The sequence below is a fragment of the Pristiophorus japonicus genome, chromosome 9 (genome assembly GCF_044704955.1).
Source record: "Pristiophorus japonicus isolate sPriJap1 chromosome 9, sPriJap1.hap1, whole genome shotgun sequence".
NCBI lineage: Eukaryota > Metazoa > Chordata > Chondrichthyes > Pristiophoridae > Pristiophorus > Pristiophorus japonicus.
This window is the reverse complement of record NC_091985.1, coordinates 147,115,063-147,130,612: the sequence shown is the minus strand read 5'-3', so window position 1 is coordinate 147,130,612 and position 15,550 is coordinate 147,115,063. Positions and strand designations below refer to the sequence as shown.

The window sequence follows — 15,550 nt, the reverse complement described above, 5'->3', positions numbered from 1 at the left end:
CTATCACAATTTCCTGTAACATTTTGGGGCTTTTATAAATAAGGCCGGGGAGGGATTTTGGTTTAATTCATGTTATTGGTATAATTTCAGATTCAGCTTACAAAGGATTAACATCCAGATATACCCAAGCCATTTAAGATGTTGATTAGGATGGTTCTTAGCTGGGACCCCAGCTAGAACAGGCATCATTGACATCAATTTGTTTACTTTCACATGCTTTGAAATAATGAGCTGTTAAAGGGCTGAATTAAGCAGCTCTCACCATTATGATAGAATGGTTTTGATTTAGTATACCTTGCAGGGGCCTTAGCTGAAAAGACATGGAGCTGTCACAAGCTTCCATACCAAGGGGCAGCTTTTCATTGATTATGATTAGCAGCTCAGTGGACCAATCCTTGGCACCCAGAGTTGAGGGGTCAGCATATATTCCCTGCTTCTCTCTCCCTCCTGGAGGGGCAGTCTGAAAGTGAGATAGACAGAGGGGGTAATTTTAACTACCCTCCCACCTGATTGCTGGTCTGCCCCCCCCCCCCGCCCCTCGTTCTGCCCCGCGATCTCTATCAGTCCCCCTCCCTCCAGTTGCTGGTCTGACACCCCCCAACAACCCCTGAGCCTGCGGCCTTCTCCGCTGGCTTTCCCACCTGTCAGCGAGCAGCCAGCCAGCCCGTCAAGCCGGCTCGCTGCTGGGGAGGAAATGGAGTAAAAGCTTACAATGAGGTCCTGCCTATAAATTTGGCAGAACCTCCATGTTCCTGGGATTTCCGGGTTTCTATCTCGGCAACTGCACTCCCCCACTCCCTCACCACCTCAGTGTAAATATTAGGGCTAAAGACTCCAGTCAGTCAGAGAGTGAGGGGGGCTTCACTGCAGAAGCCCTAGAATTACCATGTATCATGCAGAAGCTGTCAAGCAGAACTGCACAGGTGTGGGCTGTAGACTCCTCCACCACTGAACCTTGCAAGATCATTCAGCAAACCCAAGTGACTGCAGATAACCTGATGCTCCGATAGTAACCGTCTTTTAAATCAGACACAAAACCTTGACCAGTAGAAACTAAAATATGCCTGCAGTATATTTTGAGAAACATTATCACGTTTCTTCAGTCTAAGCCACTTGGTTCCTTAAAACTATCGCTGACTTTGGTGAGATTTCAGGTATGTTGCAAAGCCAGATATTACTTTCTGATGCATTTTCCTTCTTAGGTCAGAGAGTTGTACAAAGAGAGCACCAGGAAAAATTGCCAGATTACAAGCCTTGAGGAGACTATTGGTGCCCATGACATGGAGTCGAAGGCTAGCCGGGAAACTATCATGAGACTTGTGTCTGAGTTGGGAAGGGAGCAGAAAGCGGTTGCCTCCTATGTGCAGGAATTGGAAACCCTTCGTAAGGTATGTAGAAGCTGACCGTGGCTTTATCTAATTAATTAGACTGAATAATAAGAAGCTTGTGAAACCAATGAGCATGGATAAATGAAACATAAGAAGTGGAGGAGCTGACTGACGTTCAGTGAAGGGGGTTTCTGATCTTAGTCCTCTAGCAAGGGGAGATGCAGAGTTGAGGGCATGACTTTTTGACTCATTTTCTACCATCTTGGCATAGACTTTGACCTTGTGAAGAGTGACCTCCATGGTGCTGGAAAAAAGAAACTACCACACAATGTACCAATCCTCTTTCCTTATTACCTCACTGATTTGATAGAGCCATTTGATTCCATCCAGAACAGTTGTGTTCAGTACTTCAGGCCAGATCTCATTCACTCCCAATGCTTCTTCAGTCTTGAGTGCCATAATTGACTTTGAGACCACTGAGGACAAGAGCAGTTTTCTCCTAATGTGCATTTTAGCATTGGGGTTTGATTGTGGTGTATCAGACTGGGGGTTGCCACAAAGATTCATCCTATTTTCACACTGCTTCAAAAAAACAGATGTGCTTTCCCTGCTGAGACTGTCTATCCGAGCATAGATCAAGGATTGAACATGGGCCTGTTTAGCTCAGAACCATACCACACAGAACTGTTACGTACTGAGTCATTAGGTGCGGGGAAAAATTGGATAAGGGTAAATTCAGCATCAAAGAGCGCGTGGGTCAGAGTTGGCACTACAATGCTGTAACTCTGGACACAAGTCATCCACGACTCCGAGGGACTGTCCAAGAAGAAAAACTCTGGACAGCTCTGTGTTCAAGCTTAGTTGGGAGTATAGGATCATTGAACTTATCCTACATGCTCTGATCATTTAAAAAAAAACATTCTCGGGATGTGGGTGTCGCTGGCAAGATTGGCATTTATTTCCCATCCCTAATAGCCCTTCAGAAGGTAGTGGTGGACCACCTTCTTGATCTGCTGCAGCTTGTGTGGTGAAGGTGCTCCAACAATGCTGTCAAGTAGGGAGTTCCAAGATTTTGACCCAGCAACAATGAAAGAGGGGAACTTAGAGGTGATGGTGTTCCAATGCATCTGCTGCACTTGTCCTTCTGGGCGATGGAGGTTGCGGGTTTGGGAAGTGCTGCCAAAGAAGCCTTGGTGAGTATTACATCACACTCCTCACTTGTGCTTTGTAGGTGGTAGAGAGACTTTGCAGAGTCAAGAGGTGAAGTACTCACCACAGAATACCCATCCTCTGACCTGCTCCAGAAGCCACAGCATTTATGTGGCTGGTTCAGTTGAGTTTGTGGTCAATGGTGACCAGAATGTTGATGGTGGGAGATTTGGCGGTGCTAATACCATTGAATGTCAAGGGGAGGTGGTTATGTTCCCTCTTGTTGGAGATAGTCATTGTCTGGCACTTGCAAGCTGCGAATGTTACTTGCCACTTATCTGCCCAAGCCTGGATGTTGTCCTGGTCTTGCTGCGTGCGGGCATTGACTGCTTCGTTATCTGAGAAATTGTGAATTAAGATCATCCAGCCATGTTAACTACAGCAGTGCACCCCATCCACTAACTTAAACATCCTCTTAGGTTGCCCAATAATTGTTACTGTTTCCCACTCAGATTGTGAGTAATAGTAAACCATTGCTTCTTGTTGCAGTTTATATAATAGTTTATTTTTATTTATGACTCTCAGGAATTAGACAACACACTGCATGTTAAGCACCATCTTGAAAGAGGAAACAGAATTCTACAGGACAGGCTGGACTCAACCCAACGATCTTGGGAAGCCTCGAAGTTAGAGCTAGGAAGCTGGGAGCAACGTTCCAAAGAGCTGGATGGGAGTTTGCTGACCAGTGTGTGTGAGGCCAAAGCGGTTCATAGTCAATTGGAGGCATTCAGGCATCAGCTGGCATCTCTGCTTGGCAAAACCAACGTGCTAGTTGAACCCACTGAAGAAGCTATCAGACAAAGAATCTGTGAAATTTGTAATAGTGAGGAAAATAAGAAAAGGGTAAGTGGTTTCTACACATTATAGAAAATGGAAGATAAGGGCCGAAAAAAGTTGTGAAAGAAGGCTCCATTTTAAAGGTGAAGTGGCAGAATTTGGTTTGCCTAGTACCCAGGAAATTGTGTATCTGAGGGTGGGGGGAGGGGGTGGGGTGGTGATCCACTTGCATAAGATCACCCATCTCCGCCCCTGCCTCAGTCCATCTCTTGCCCATCCATACTCCAGATCTATTCAAATGCTCTCCTGGCCGGCCTCCCATCTTCCACCCTCGATGAACTTGAGCTCATCCAAAACTCTGCCACCCGCATCCTAACTCGCACCAAGTCTCGTTCACCCATCACCCCAGTGTTTGCTTAGCTACATTGTCACCCGGTACATCAATGCCTCAAATTTAGAATTGCACCCTTGTGTTCATATGATAAGAAATCGCATGACACTGGAGAACTGCGTCACGGTAAGGTCTAAAAACCAAACACAAACTATTATTACATTAGGATGGTCATCCCAAGATATTAATGGACAGCCATAAGGAAGGCCATTCGGACCATCATAATTCATCTGTCCAGAGAGATCCCAGTGTTCCATCCATTGAAGCATCCAATTGTTTCTGAAACGATTACAGGGTTTTTGCCTCCACTGCTACATCTGGAACTTTATTCCATCATGTTGATCACCCTCTTGGGGGGAACCTTTACTTTATGCGATGGTGTAATTTGGGTGATAGCGAATCGGTAGCCCGTCTTTCATTTCTCTCGATTTTTATTTCCATTGAAGTCATGTGATGTAGAATGGGCTGCCAATTCGCTGTTGCCCAAAGTCAAAGTTACCCCTCTCTGTGTGAAGAAGAATTTCCTGATATCAGTCCCAAAATGACCGTTGACTAGTTTAATTCTGTGTCTCCTGGTTCTACTCCCGCAGTTTAATCCGGTAAGTTACAGCATTGCAGCTAAAAGTTGTCAGACTTCAATATGCTTTGTTCATTTTACACTCTATATGAGCTTTACATAATGCAGTTTGGATAATCAAAGAACAATTTTGCACTTCTAAGAGTCTTTTGGGCACAATCCAGACCTTTCCTCCCCAGGTAGCCCTCAGTTGGCTATCTTCAGTGCTTTTGGCATCAGTTGCAATGTGGGCTCATTAGATTGTGAGAGAATCTACAGTCGCCACATCAGAAGATTTGGGTTTTACAAGAGCTTATTTTTTTTCCGTTGCCACTGCCAATTAAGAAAGTTCTTTGCTGCTTGACCTGTAACCTTGCTTGAAATTCTACACCAGCTGCAGGAGGCCTATCTGTTCCCTTGGCAGTCATCCTTAGGGTCCCCAGTTGCTTCCAAGCAAGGTCAGAGAGGCAGAGGCTCCAGAGTTTCAGTGACCTTCTGCAATGTGAGATAACTAAACCTGAGCATGCACTAAATAAGAAGCAAGCATGAATAGGGAGGATAATGCCAGTGGCAGGCCCATCTCTGTACCAGGCCATTTGTGTCTCCATGGCAACGGTTGTTCAAAGATAGCCACAGGGGACTGTCTGTTGCTTCGAGTGAAATTGCTCTCCACAGTGCAAGGCAGCTGCTTTCTCTGATGCCTTAAAGAGCTATTGTGGAGAGCGACAGAATATTCTAGGTATTTCAGCCTCACCCATGAGGTGGCACCTCCAACAATGCAACACTCCCTTTGTAAACTAACTCCAGGAATTTTCCTCAGGCTTTGCCCCGATCGGCGCCGTGACCTCGGTAGGTATACACCACATAAATACCATTACGGTAGCCAATCTGGGGAACCCCCCAGAATGATACCAGGGCTTAGAGGGTAAATTTCTGAGGACAGGTTGCATAAACTTGGCTTGTATTCCCTTGAGTTTAGGAGATTGAGGGGCGATCTGATCGAGGTGTTTAAAATATTAAACGGACTCCCCAGAAAATGCGTGTTGAGTGCAAATGGGGTGGAGGCTCGTCGTAAAGGGAATCCGCCCCTTCCTTCTCTGCCTAACATCCCAGGAAGATGGGGCATCATACAGAGGAATATCGGGGACCATAACTCCAACTCAGCCCTGGAAAAACTGGTAGTTAGAAAATAGAAAATAGGTGCGGGAGTAGGCCATTCGGCCCTTCGAGCCTGTACTGCCATTCAATGAGTTCATGGCTGAACATGCAACTTCAGTACCCCATTCCTGCTTTCTTGCCATACCCCCTTGATCCCCCGAGTAGTAAGGACTACATCTAACTCCTTTTTGAATATATTTAGTGAATTGGCCTCAACAACTTTCTGTGGTAGAGAATTCCACAGGTTCACCACTCTCTGGGTTAAGAAGTTTCTCCTCATCTCGGTCCTAAATGGCTTACCCCTTATCCTTAGACTGTGACCCCTGGTTCTGGACTTCCCCAACATTGGGAACATTCTTCCTGCATCTAACCAGTCTAAACCCGTCAGAATTTTAAACGTTTCTATGAGATCCCCTCTCATTCTTCTGAACTCCAGTGAATACAAGCCCAGTTGATCCAGTCTTTCTTGATATGTCAGTCCCGCCATCCCGCGAATCAGTCTGGTGAACCTTCACTGCACACCCGCAATAGCAAGAATGTCCTTCCTCAAGTTAGGAGACCAAAACTGTACACAATACTCCAGGTGTGGCCTCACCAAGGCCCTGTCCAACTGTAGTAACACCTCCCAGCCCCTGTACTCAAATCCCCTCGCTATGAAGGCCAACATGCCATTTGCTTTCTTAACCGCCTGCTGTACCTGCATGCCAACCTTCAATGACTGATGTACCATGACACCCAGGTCTCGTTGCACCTCCCCTTTTCCTAATCTGTCACCATTCAGATAATAGTCTGTCTCTCTGTTTTTACCACCAAAGTGGATAACCTCACATTTATCCACATTATACTTCATCTGCCATGCATTTGCCCACTCACCTAACCTATCCAAGTCACTCTGCAGCCTCATAGCATCCTCCTCGCAGTTCACACTGCCACCCAACTTAGTGTCATCCGCAAATTTGGATGTGTGTAAATAATGCACCTGGGGGAAGAAGAGCGTGCTTTACTAACATTAACATTAATGTAAATAATGTCATCAAGCGGAAAACTGGGAACAACGCTGAAATTGGCTGCACTTACTATTTCCTGTACCAGTAAAGAAAGAAAGACTTACATTTATATAGCACATTTCATGAATTCAGGATGTCCCAAAGCATTTTACAGCCAATGAGGTACTTTTTGAAGTGTTGTCACTGTTGTAATGTGGAAAACACAGCATGCTCCCACAAACAGCATTGTGATCTTGACCAGATAAAATGTTTTTAGATCTTGATTGAGGGATAAATACTGACCTGGATGTTGTGTATCTATAAAGCATGCACTCCCATGTTCCGCCACCAGGGAGCTCATTCCCTGAAGTCCCAAGGGATCCCAGCATCCCTTGGGAGCACTGTATATAAACCGGCTCCTAAGGCCTGTTCCTCACTGGAGTGTCTTATTAAAGACTGAGGTCACTGTTACTTTAACCTCCCTGTGTGCAGCCTCATCTGTGTTCGGAACACAATGCTGGACACCTAGGCGACCTCCTGTTTTTCGAATAGTGCCATGGGATCTTTTATGTCCACCTGAGAGGACAGATGGGACTTCAATTTAATGTCTCGTCCTGTTATGTATTAATGCTTGGTGGTCACCAGACACCAGAGGGTGCCGCGGTCGGAAGTCATCGAGCTGTACACATATGGCATGTGTGCTTGGTCACCTGTACATAAGCTGTGTGTCTTTGTCACGCTGGCACTCTTGGGCTGGATCAGGTTGCACCTGAGTGAGTTTACAGTAACCAGACTCTTGAGTCATTACACATCCGATGGCACCTCCAACAGTGTGGCACTCCCTCAGAACTGCGCTGGAGTGTCAGCCAGGATTTTGACCTCAAGCCTCTGGAGTGGGGATTAAATCCACAACCTTCTGACTCGGAGGTGAGCGGGACACTACTGAGCCATGGCTGACACCTGACCATTGCAGAAAAGGTACTTGCTGATAGTGGCTGTCTCACATCGATGTTCAGTCAGTTATTTCGAACACTGACGCTGTTAGTCATGGCTCAGTGGTTTCCCTCTCGCCTCTGGGTCAGAATGTTGTGGGTTCAAGTCCCACTGCAGAGTCTTGAGCACAAAATCCAGGCTAACACTCCAGTGCAGTACTGAGGGAGTGCTGCATTCTTGGAGGTGCTGTCTTTCAAATGAGACGTTCAACCCAAGCCTTGTCTGACCTCTCGGGTGGATGTAAAAGATCCATTGGCCACTGTTGGAAGAAGAGCTCTCCCTGATGTCCTGGCCAATATCTATCCCTCAACTAACATCACTAAAAAACAGAGAAACTGGTTACTATCTCATTGATATTTGTGGGAGTTTGCAGTGCACAAATCCTAAGTTTCCTACGTCACAACAGTAATGGTTGCAAAGCATTGTTGTAATGGTTTGTGACGTTCTGAGGTTGTGAAAGGCACTATATAAATGTAAATCTTTTTTTCCTGTTTTCTTCTGGGAATTTTCTTCAATGCACTGAATGGAGGAATAGACCTGTGCGTGGAGTACTGATTCCATGTTAAGGCAACAGTGGGATTCTGCCACTAGGTAGCAGTGTTCTTTCATTGTTATTCAGTCAGGCTTTCACCTGTTCCACAGAATGTACAACAGACCTTCTCTCCTGTAAGTACATTCCCGGTAATTCAGCTTTGAGTTAGGGTAGTCTTTCTTCTTTTATGAATTAGTCACAAGGCTTACAAAGATTGAATGTTGAGTGAACTCAAGTCATCAATAATCTTGGATTTATAATTTCCTAGTAATAACCCAAAGTAACTTTATACCACGAGAAATGTTCTCTTTTGACTTCTCGGCAGAGGTTTTAGAGCTGGGTTCCCCTGAGATTTCTGTCATCAGAGTCCTGCCACTCGATCATCAGGTTTTTCTGGTTCTTGATATTTTTCAGCTGTATGCCAATAAAAGCATTTCTGCCAATGTAGCACTGTTTTCATTTGGATGGCTTGCATTTTTTTCGGAAGTTAGAACAGGGGTCCCAGAAGTCAATCAATATTTGCAGTGGTCTCAGGGAGTGAGTCAGCATTTGCAGGGGTCTCAGGGAATGAGTCAGCATTTCAGGGATCTCAGGGAGTGAGTCAATATTTCAGGGGTCCCTGTGAGTGAGTCAGTATTTCAGTGGTCCCTGGGAGTGAGTCAGTATTTCAGGGGTCCTAGGAAGTGAATCAGTATTGCAGGGGTCTCAGGGAATGAGTCAGCATTTCAGGGATCTCAGGGAGTGAGTCAATATTTCAGGGGTCCCCGGGAGTGAGTCAGTATTTCAGGGGTCCCCGGGAGTGAGTCAGTATTTCAGGGGTCCCCGGGAGTGAGTCGGTATTTCAGGGGTCCCCGGGAGTGAGTCAGTATTTCAAGGGTCCCCGGGAGTGAGTCAGTATTTCAGGGGTCCCCGGGAGTGAGTCAGTATTTCAGGGGTCCCCGGGAGTGAGTCAGTATTGCAGGGGTCCCCGGGAGTGAGTCAGTATTGCAGGGGTCCCCGGGAGTGAGTCAGTATTGCAGGGGTCCCCGGGAGTGAGTCAGTATTTCAGGGGTCCCTGGGAGTGAGTCAGTATTTCAGTGGTCCCCGGGAGTGAGTCAGTATTTCAGTGGTCCCCGGGAGTGAGTCAGTATTTCAGGGGTCCCCGGGAGTGAGTCAGTATTTCAGGGGTCCCCGGGAGTGAGTCAGTATTTCAGGGGTCCCCGGGAGTGAGTCAGTATTTCAGGGGTCCCCAGGAGTGAGTCAGTATTTCAGGGGTCCCCGGGAGTGAGTCAGTATTTCAGGGGTCCCCGGGAGTGAGTCAGTATTTAAGGGGTCCCTGGGAGTGAGTCAGTATTTCATTGGTCCCCGGGAGTGAGTCAATATTTCAGGGGTCCCCGGGAGTGAGTCAGTATTTCAGGGGTCCCCGGGAGTGAGTCAGTATTGCAGGGGTCCCCGGGAGTGAGTCAGTATTTCAGGGGTCCCCGGGAGTGAGTCAGTATTGCAGGGGTCCCCGGGAGTGAGTCAGTATTTCATTGGTCCCCGGGAGTGAGTCAGTATTTCAGGGGTCCCCGGGAGTGAGTCAGTATTTCATTGGTCCCCAGGAGTGAGTCAGTATTTCAGGGGTCCCTGGGAGTGAGTTAGTATTTCAGGGGTTCCCAGGAGTATGTTACGATGGCATCCACGCTGGCCTAGATTTGTAAACCTGCTGATTCTGTACCTGCGATCATTTTCTTAATGAGTTGTGTCAACGTCGAAAAGAAAGAACTTGTATTTATTTTGCGTTTCACCCAGGATTTGCCAATCTCCTTCACAACCAATGAATTGCTTTTAAAGTGCAGCCACTGTTGTTAGTTTGCCAATACAGCAGCCAATTTGTGCACAGCAGTGTACCGCAAGCAACGAGTGGGATGAATGTCCCGTTATTCTGGTGTTGGTTGAGGGCCACTTTCTGGGACTCTCTCTTTTCCCCTCCACCTCTCCAATTCTCGCTCCACCTTTAAAAAAAATCACCACTGCTTAAAACCCGCCTAATTGGCCCTGGCTTTAGTTGAACACCCCTAAAGCCTCCTACCCCAAGCCCTAGGCTTCATTCCTTGTTATCTATTTCTGTGTATTGTTTTCGCTCCCTCCCTCTCCATGTGAAGCGTCTCGGGATGTTCTTCTGTGTGAAAGACCCACAATAAATACACACTGCTCTTCACCTTTCAACTTCACACCAGTCCCAGTGAATATATGAAAAATGTTGTTTGCCATTTAGTTAACTCCTTCTGACGTGAGCAACTTTCATGTTGCTAACTTTGTACTCCTGACTCGTTAACACAACATTCAGATCGAAAGATGTTGTTAAGGGGGAGTTTTCAGTCGCATGCACTGCTCAGCACTGAGGAGTGAGTGAGCGTGTAATTTGTGTTGAGTGGTAGAAAAACTGGTGATAGCGAATCAGCAGCCTGTTTTATTCCCCGCCCAATTTTATTTTCCATTGCATAGAAACGGCGGGGAGAAAAATCTGCTGCTTTGCACCTCCCTTTAGCGCCTGCAGGAGGCGGTAACGGGGCACTGAAGGGTTACTGACTGGGAGCGACGAATTCAGTGACTTCCCTGGCATTTTGCGCTGGCGCTAACACTTACTGCCTTGGTCTCTCGCGCCCCATAGATCGTGACATCATCAATTGCGCAGCGCCCCGTTACCACCCCCGGATGTGAATACTGCCCCCTGCTGTATTGCCGGGCATCAACGGTAAGAGGAGGCGTTGTCACCTCAACTGGCTGCTTGGGGAGAAATAATTAAAGGCATTGGTGTTCAGGTCGGCTAAACTTTATTCTTCGCACCAGTCTGGTGCCTGCTGAAAGTTTGTGACACCTCATTGCTGCACAATGTCTAAGTCCTCCACTTTCTGAGAGTGATTGGGACTGTAATAGCAGTCTAGTGAACCTCAAAATAACTTCCTCTGCACTGTGTGAGAACACCATCCCTGGTCGGGGCTATGAATAGAGCTGGAGCACCGGGCCCTGGAACATCGTGGGCGAAAGTGCAGCGAATGAGCGTACAGGGCCCAGAAGAGCCAAGGGCCCAGAGGCAGCTCGGGCCAGCCCACACTGCGATATGTGAGTGCACTAGGTCCATGCAGCGGAGCAGGTCTCCAGTCGTCCTGGTTAACCCTTGCCACTGGATAAAGGTCAAGCTCTGTCAAGTCCATGTGATGGCTGATGTGCAACGGTCACCACACGTTAAAAAAGTCCATGCACAGGCATCTTCCACCCTTCGATTGGAGTTCAGGACTGGAACATTGGGTCCTTCATTGAAACATCTGTGAACTCTTGTGGAAGCAATTCATCCTCGTTCGAGGGACCGCCTATGATGATGATGATGACGGCGATGATGAATGGCAGTCACGCAGATCCCCTGGCCACACAGAACTAAGTAAAAGAATGCTGTAAACCATCATTGGTCCTTCCCTTTAAGCGAGGGAAGCAGCCTTTGATGCCGGTAGTACTGCACAACACATTCTTCAGCGCTCTGCCGCTACCGCCCCTCTCACACTTTAGTGCCTGAAGAGAAGTGGTTAGCGCTTGATTTAGCGCTGCATTTCTCTCTTGAACTGAAGTTCCTGGGAGCAAAAAAGCATTATCAACTGCCGATACTTTTCGGAGATTTCAAAAGTTATCGCCCCAAACGGGGCGCAATGGAATTTCTAGCCCATAGAATTCTACAGCACATAAACAGACCTTTCAGCCCAATAGGTCCCTGCCAGTGTTTATACTCCACACGAGCCTCCGCCCACCCCTCTTCATCTAAACTTGTCAGCATCTCCTTCTATTCCTTCCTTTCTCCTTCATGTGTTTATCTAGCTTCCCCTTAAATGCATCTATGCTATTCACCTCCACTACACCATGTGGTAGCAAGTTCCACATTTTCACCACTCTCTGGATAAAGAAGTTTCTCCTGAATCCCTTATTGGATTTATTAGTGTCTATCTTATATTTATGGCCCCTAGTTTTGGTCTACTCCACAAGTGGAAACATCTTCTCTATGTCTACCCTATTGAATCTCATCATAATCTCCAAGACCTCTATCAGGCCACCTTTCAACCTTCTCTTTTCTGATAGGTATAACTGCTCAGTTCTGGTATCCTTGTAAATCTTTTTTGCACCTTTTCTGGTGGCTCAGTAGCCTTTTTGAAATAGAGACACCAGAACTGTGCACAGAACTCTCTCAACGCTGGCTTCAGTGGAAAAGAAACTTGGACAAGGTGTAAAGCAGGCTGCTGATTCTCTATCGCCAAGACACATTTCACCCCCAGTGTTTGTGTATCTCGGAAGTATTTTCATTTGTTTTTAAATATAAACCATTCTAAATTGCCAGCTCTGATGGTTTCAAAGGTTATTGTGACCATTCGATCTTTGTTTATACATATAGAATGACAAAAGAAACTTGAAACCTCACATTCTTACAATGCCTGGGACATTGTAAGTTTGACTGGAGGAATTGATTCCAGTTTTGGTTGAATTGAAGTGATTGCATTAACGCTGCAAACAATAGTGTTATCAGGAGAGTTTAGATCTGTTAAAAAACCTTGATCCTACTGGAGGGGAAAGCTTTGTACGCCATGCACGAACGAACACTCCCAGTGTGTCTGGGAAGCTGCTGTTTACCAATCATCATCATCATGCCTTATAATACAAGACCAACGAGTGTTTCAGTGGGATGGTGGGGTTGGGGGGGAAGGAGTACAAGATCGAACGTGGATCTTCCAGATTATTGTCTATTTCCCCTAGTGGAGGAAATTCAGATCTCGGGGGGAGGAGTGGGGTTGAGTACCTCTTCAGCCTTTCCCCCTTCATGTCCCATCACCAGTTCAGCCAAATATGTCTCTGATTGGTCCAGCTGAACCCATGTCTGATGAGCACAAGTACAGGCAGAATTCTGGGTCATAGATGGGGCCCCGCAAACTTTTTTACCAGCAAACCGCATTCGGTCACAGAAGGAACAATTCATAATAGCACACTTGCCTTTGAGACAGAATGTTCCATGTTCAAGCCCCACTCCAGGGACTTGAGCACAAAATCTAGGCTGATACTCCAGTGCAGTACTGGAGGGAGTGCTGCACCGTTGGAGGTGCCGTTAAACCAATGACGCATTAAACCGAGGCCCCGTTTGCCCTCTCAAGTGGATGTAAAAGATCCCATGGCACTATTCGAAGTAGAGAAGGTGTTTTCCCAGTGTTCTGGCCAATATTCATCTCTCAACCAACATCACCAAAAAACAGATAATCTGGTTGTTATCTCATTGGTGTTTGTGGGACCTTGCTGTGCGCACATTTGCTGCTGATTTCCTACTTCACAACAGTGACTACACTTCAAAAGTACATCATTGGCTGTGAAGTGCCTCGGGATGTCCTGAGGTGAAAGGCGCTATAAGTCTTTCTTTATTATTACTAGAGCCTAACATCATTGGACGTCACTGAATTAACAATATGGAAACTCACCATTTATGGCCCAAGTGTCCTTCAGCTTCTTGGAGTGGCAGGTTGCTGCTCCTAGATTATCCTAACGCCGTAGGATGAGGCATATCTAGATATGTTAAGCGAATGGGCTAAGGTTTGGCAGATGGAATACAATGTCGGAAAATGTGAGGTCATCCACCTTGGGAAAAAAAACAGTAAAAGGGAATATTATTTGAATGGGGAGAAATTACAACATGCTGTGGTGCAGAGGGACCTGGGGGTCCTTGTGCATGAATCCCAAAAAGTTAGTTTGCAGGTACAGCAGATAATCAGGAAGGCGAATGGAATGTTGGCCTTCATTGCGAGAGGAATGGAGTACAAAAACAGGGAGGTCCTGCTGCAATTTTATATGTACTGAAGTTGCATGTTCAGCCATGAACTCATTGAATGGCGGTGCAGGCTCGAAGGGCCGAATGGCCCACTCCTGCACCTATTTTCTATGTTTCTATATCTGTTGTGCAGCCTCCAATATTTAAATAATCCTGTCCCTTGGATTTGAGACTGGAGCAGAGTAGCAGGGAGAATTTCTAGGTTAGTGTAACATTTTGTAGATCTATGATCCCTTTATATGTTCAATTTTCTGAGCGAAATTGGGAGCACCAAAACAGCGATAGCACAGACTTGGGAACAAAGGAACAGGAGCAGGCCATTCAGCCCCTCAAGCCAGTTCCATCATTCAGTTAAATCATAGAAGATCTGTACCTCAACCTCATTTATCCAACTTTGATACATAATCCCTTGATATCCTTACCTAACAAAAATCTACCGATCTCATTCTTAAAAATGTAAATTAACCCAGCATCCATATCCTTTGATGGAGAGAATTTCAGATTTCCACTATCCTTTGTGTGAAGAAATGCTCCCTGATTTCACTCCTAAATGGCTCTAATTTTAAGGTTATGCCCCTGTGTTCGGTATTCCCCCACCAGAGGAATTTGTTTCTCTCTATCTAACCTATCAAATCCCTTTATCATTTTGGACACCTCAATTAGATCACCCTTCAACCGTCTAAATTCAAGGGCATACAAGCAAATTTGTCATTTCATTTTCAGTTTTAATGTTAAGTAAATGATATCTAGCTCTGTCTTACCACTCAAAGTAAGCAATGTCTTTGCTGCTAATAAATGTTTTGCCACATGGTATTGCTACAAAGCATCAGAGGCCAACAACTCATATACTTTGGTTATTAACCCCAGACCTTTTTGTTGGGTCATGATTTTATCTAATTACTTAGCAACTGCTGGAATATGCACAGATACTGGAGGTGAACAGCTTTCCACAGGAGTAAAGAGGGAACACGAGCAATTGAAAATGAAGGAGAAAGGGACAGAACAGAAGGAAAATGCACACAGCAAGGATGGTGCAGCTGGACAATCAAAGGATCCGTAGAGAGACTAAAATAGAAAGATTTGGGAATAAGTGTGATTGAGAGAAGAAGGGGAATAGAAAGAGGAAAAAGGGAAATTAAGTAAAGGTTGAAAATAAAGGATTTGATCAAACAGAAAAGGATTAGAATAAATGTTATCTTGGCTTCTGTTGTTAGCGCCTCCTTCTGAGTCAAGTTATAGGTTTGAACCCCACTCCAGCCATTGGGCATATAATCTAGGCTAACATGAGTGCCGCTCTGTTGGAGGTGACATGTTTTGGATGAGATGTTAGGCCCTGTTTGCCTATTTAGGTGGTTGTGAAAAATCCCATGGCACTTTCTGTTGGACTGCTTTCTTGTTCTTTTTTGTTTCATTGCTTTAAACATCAGATTACACACACACTCAATTGTAGTAATGCAGGATCAGGACTTTATTGAAACCTCATGCTGTCCAAACCAGTATGAATGCACAAGTCTTTTCATACGACACAAAACCAGTATGACAGCAGCTGAGACACACACTTCACAAAACCAGTGTGAGCTACTAAAACAGTATTCACTTACATTTCTTATTCTAGTTTTCCCCTTTGATCATTACATTCCATGCATATTATCAATAAATCATGGTACATCAAAGGTACATACAAATGCCAACAAAATAACAATGGCCGTGTATTCGCGGCCCGAAGGGGCCCCGCAAGTTCTGGGTGCAGGCATAGAAACATAGAAAATAGGTGCAGGAAGAGGCCATTCAGCCCTTCGAGCCTGCAC

The 15,550-nt window shown here is 45.8% G+C and overlaps 1 protein-coding gene across 1 annotated transcript in view; it reads left to right on the top strand.

Moving 5' to 3' along the window:
* The window catches only part of ccdc170 (coiled-coil domain containing 170), a 101,300-nt gene that overhangs the window by 38,993 nt on the left and 46,757 nt on the right, over window positions 1-15,550 (top strand). The window contains exons 7-8 of the mRNA XM_070888811.1: window positions 1,203-1,388; window positions 3,063-3,380. Of these exons, the coding sequence (XP_070744912.1) occupies window positions 1,203-1,388; window positions 3,063-3,380 (504 nt within the window). The remainder of the gene's footprint in view (window positions 1-1,202; window positions 1,389-3,062; window positions 3,381-15,550) is intronic.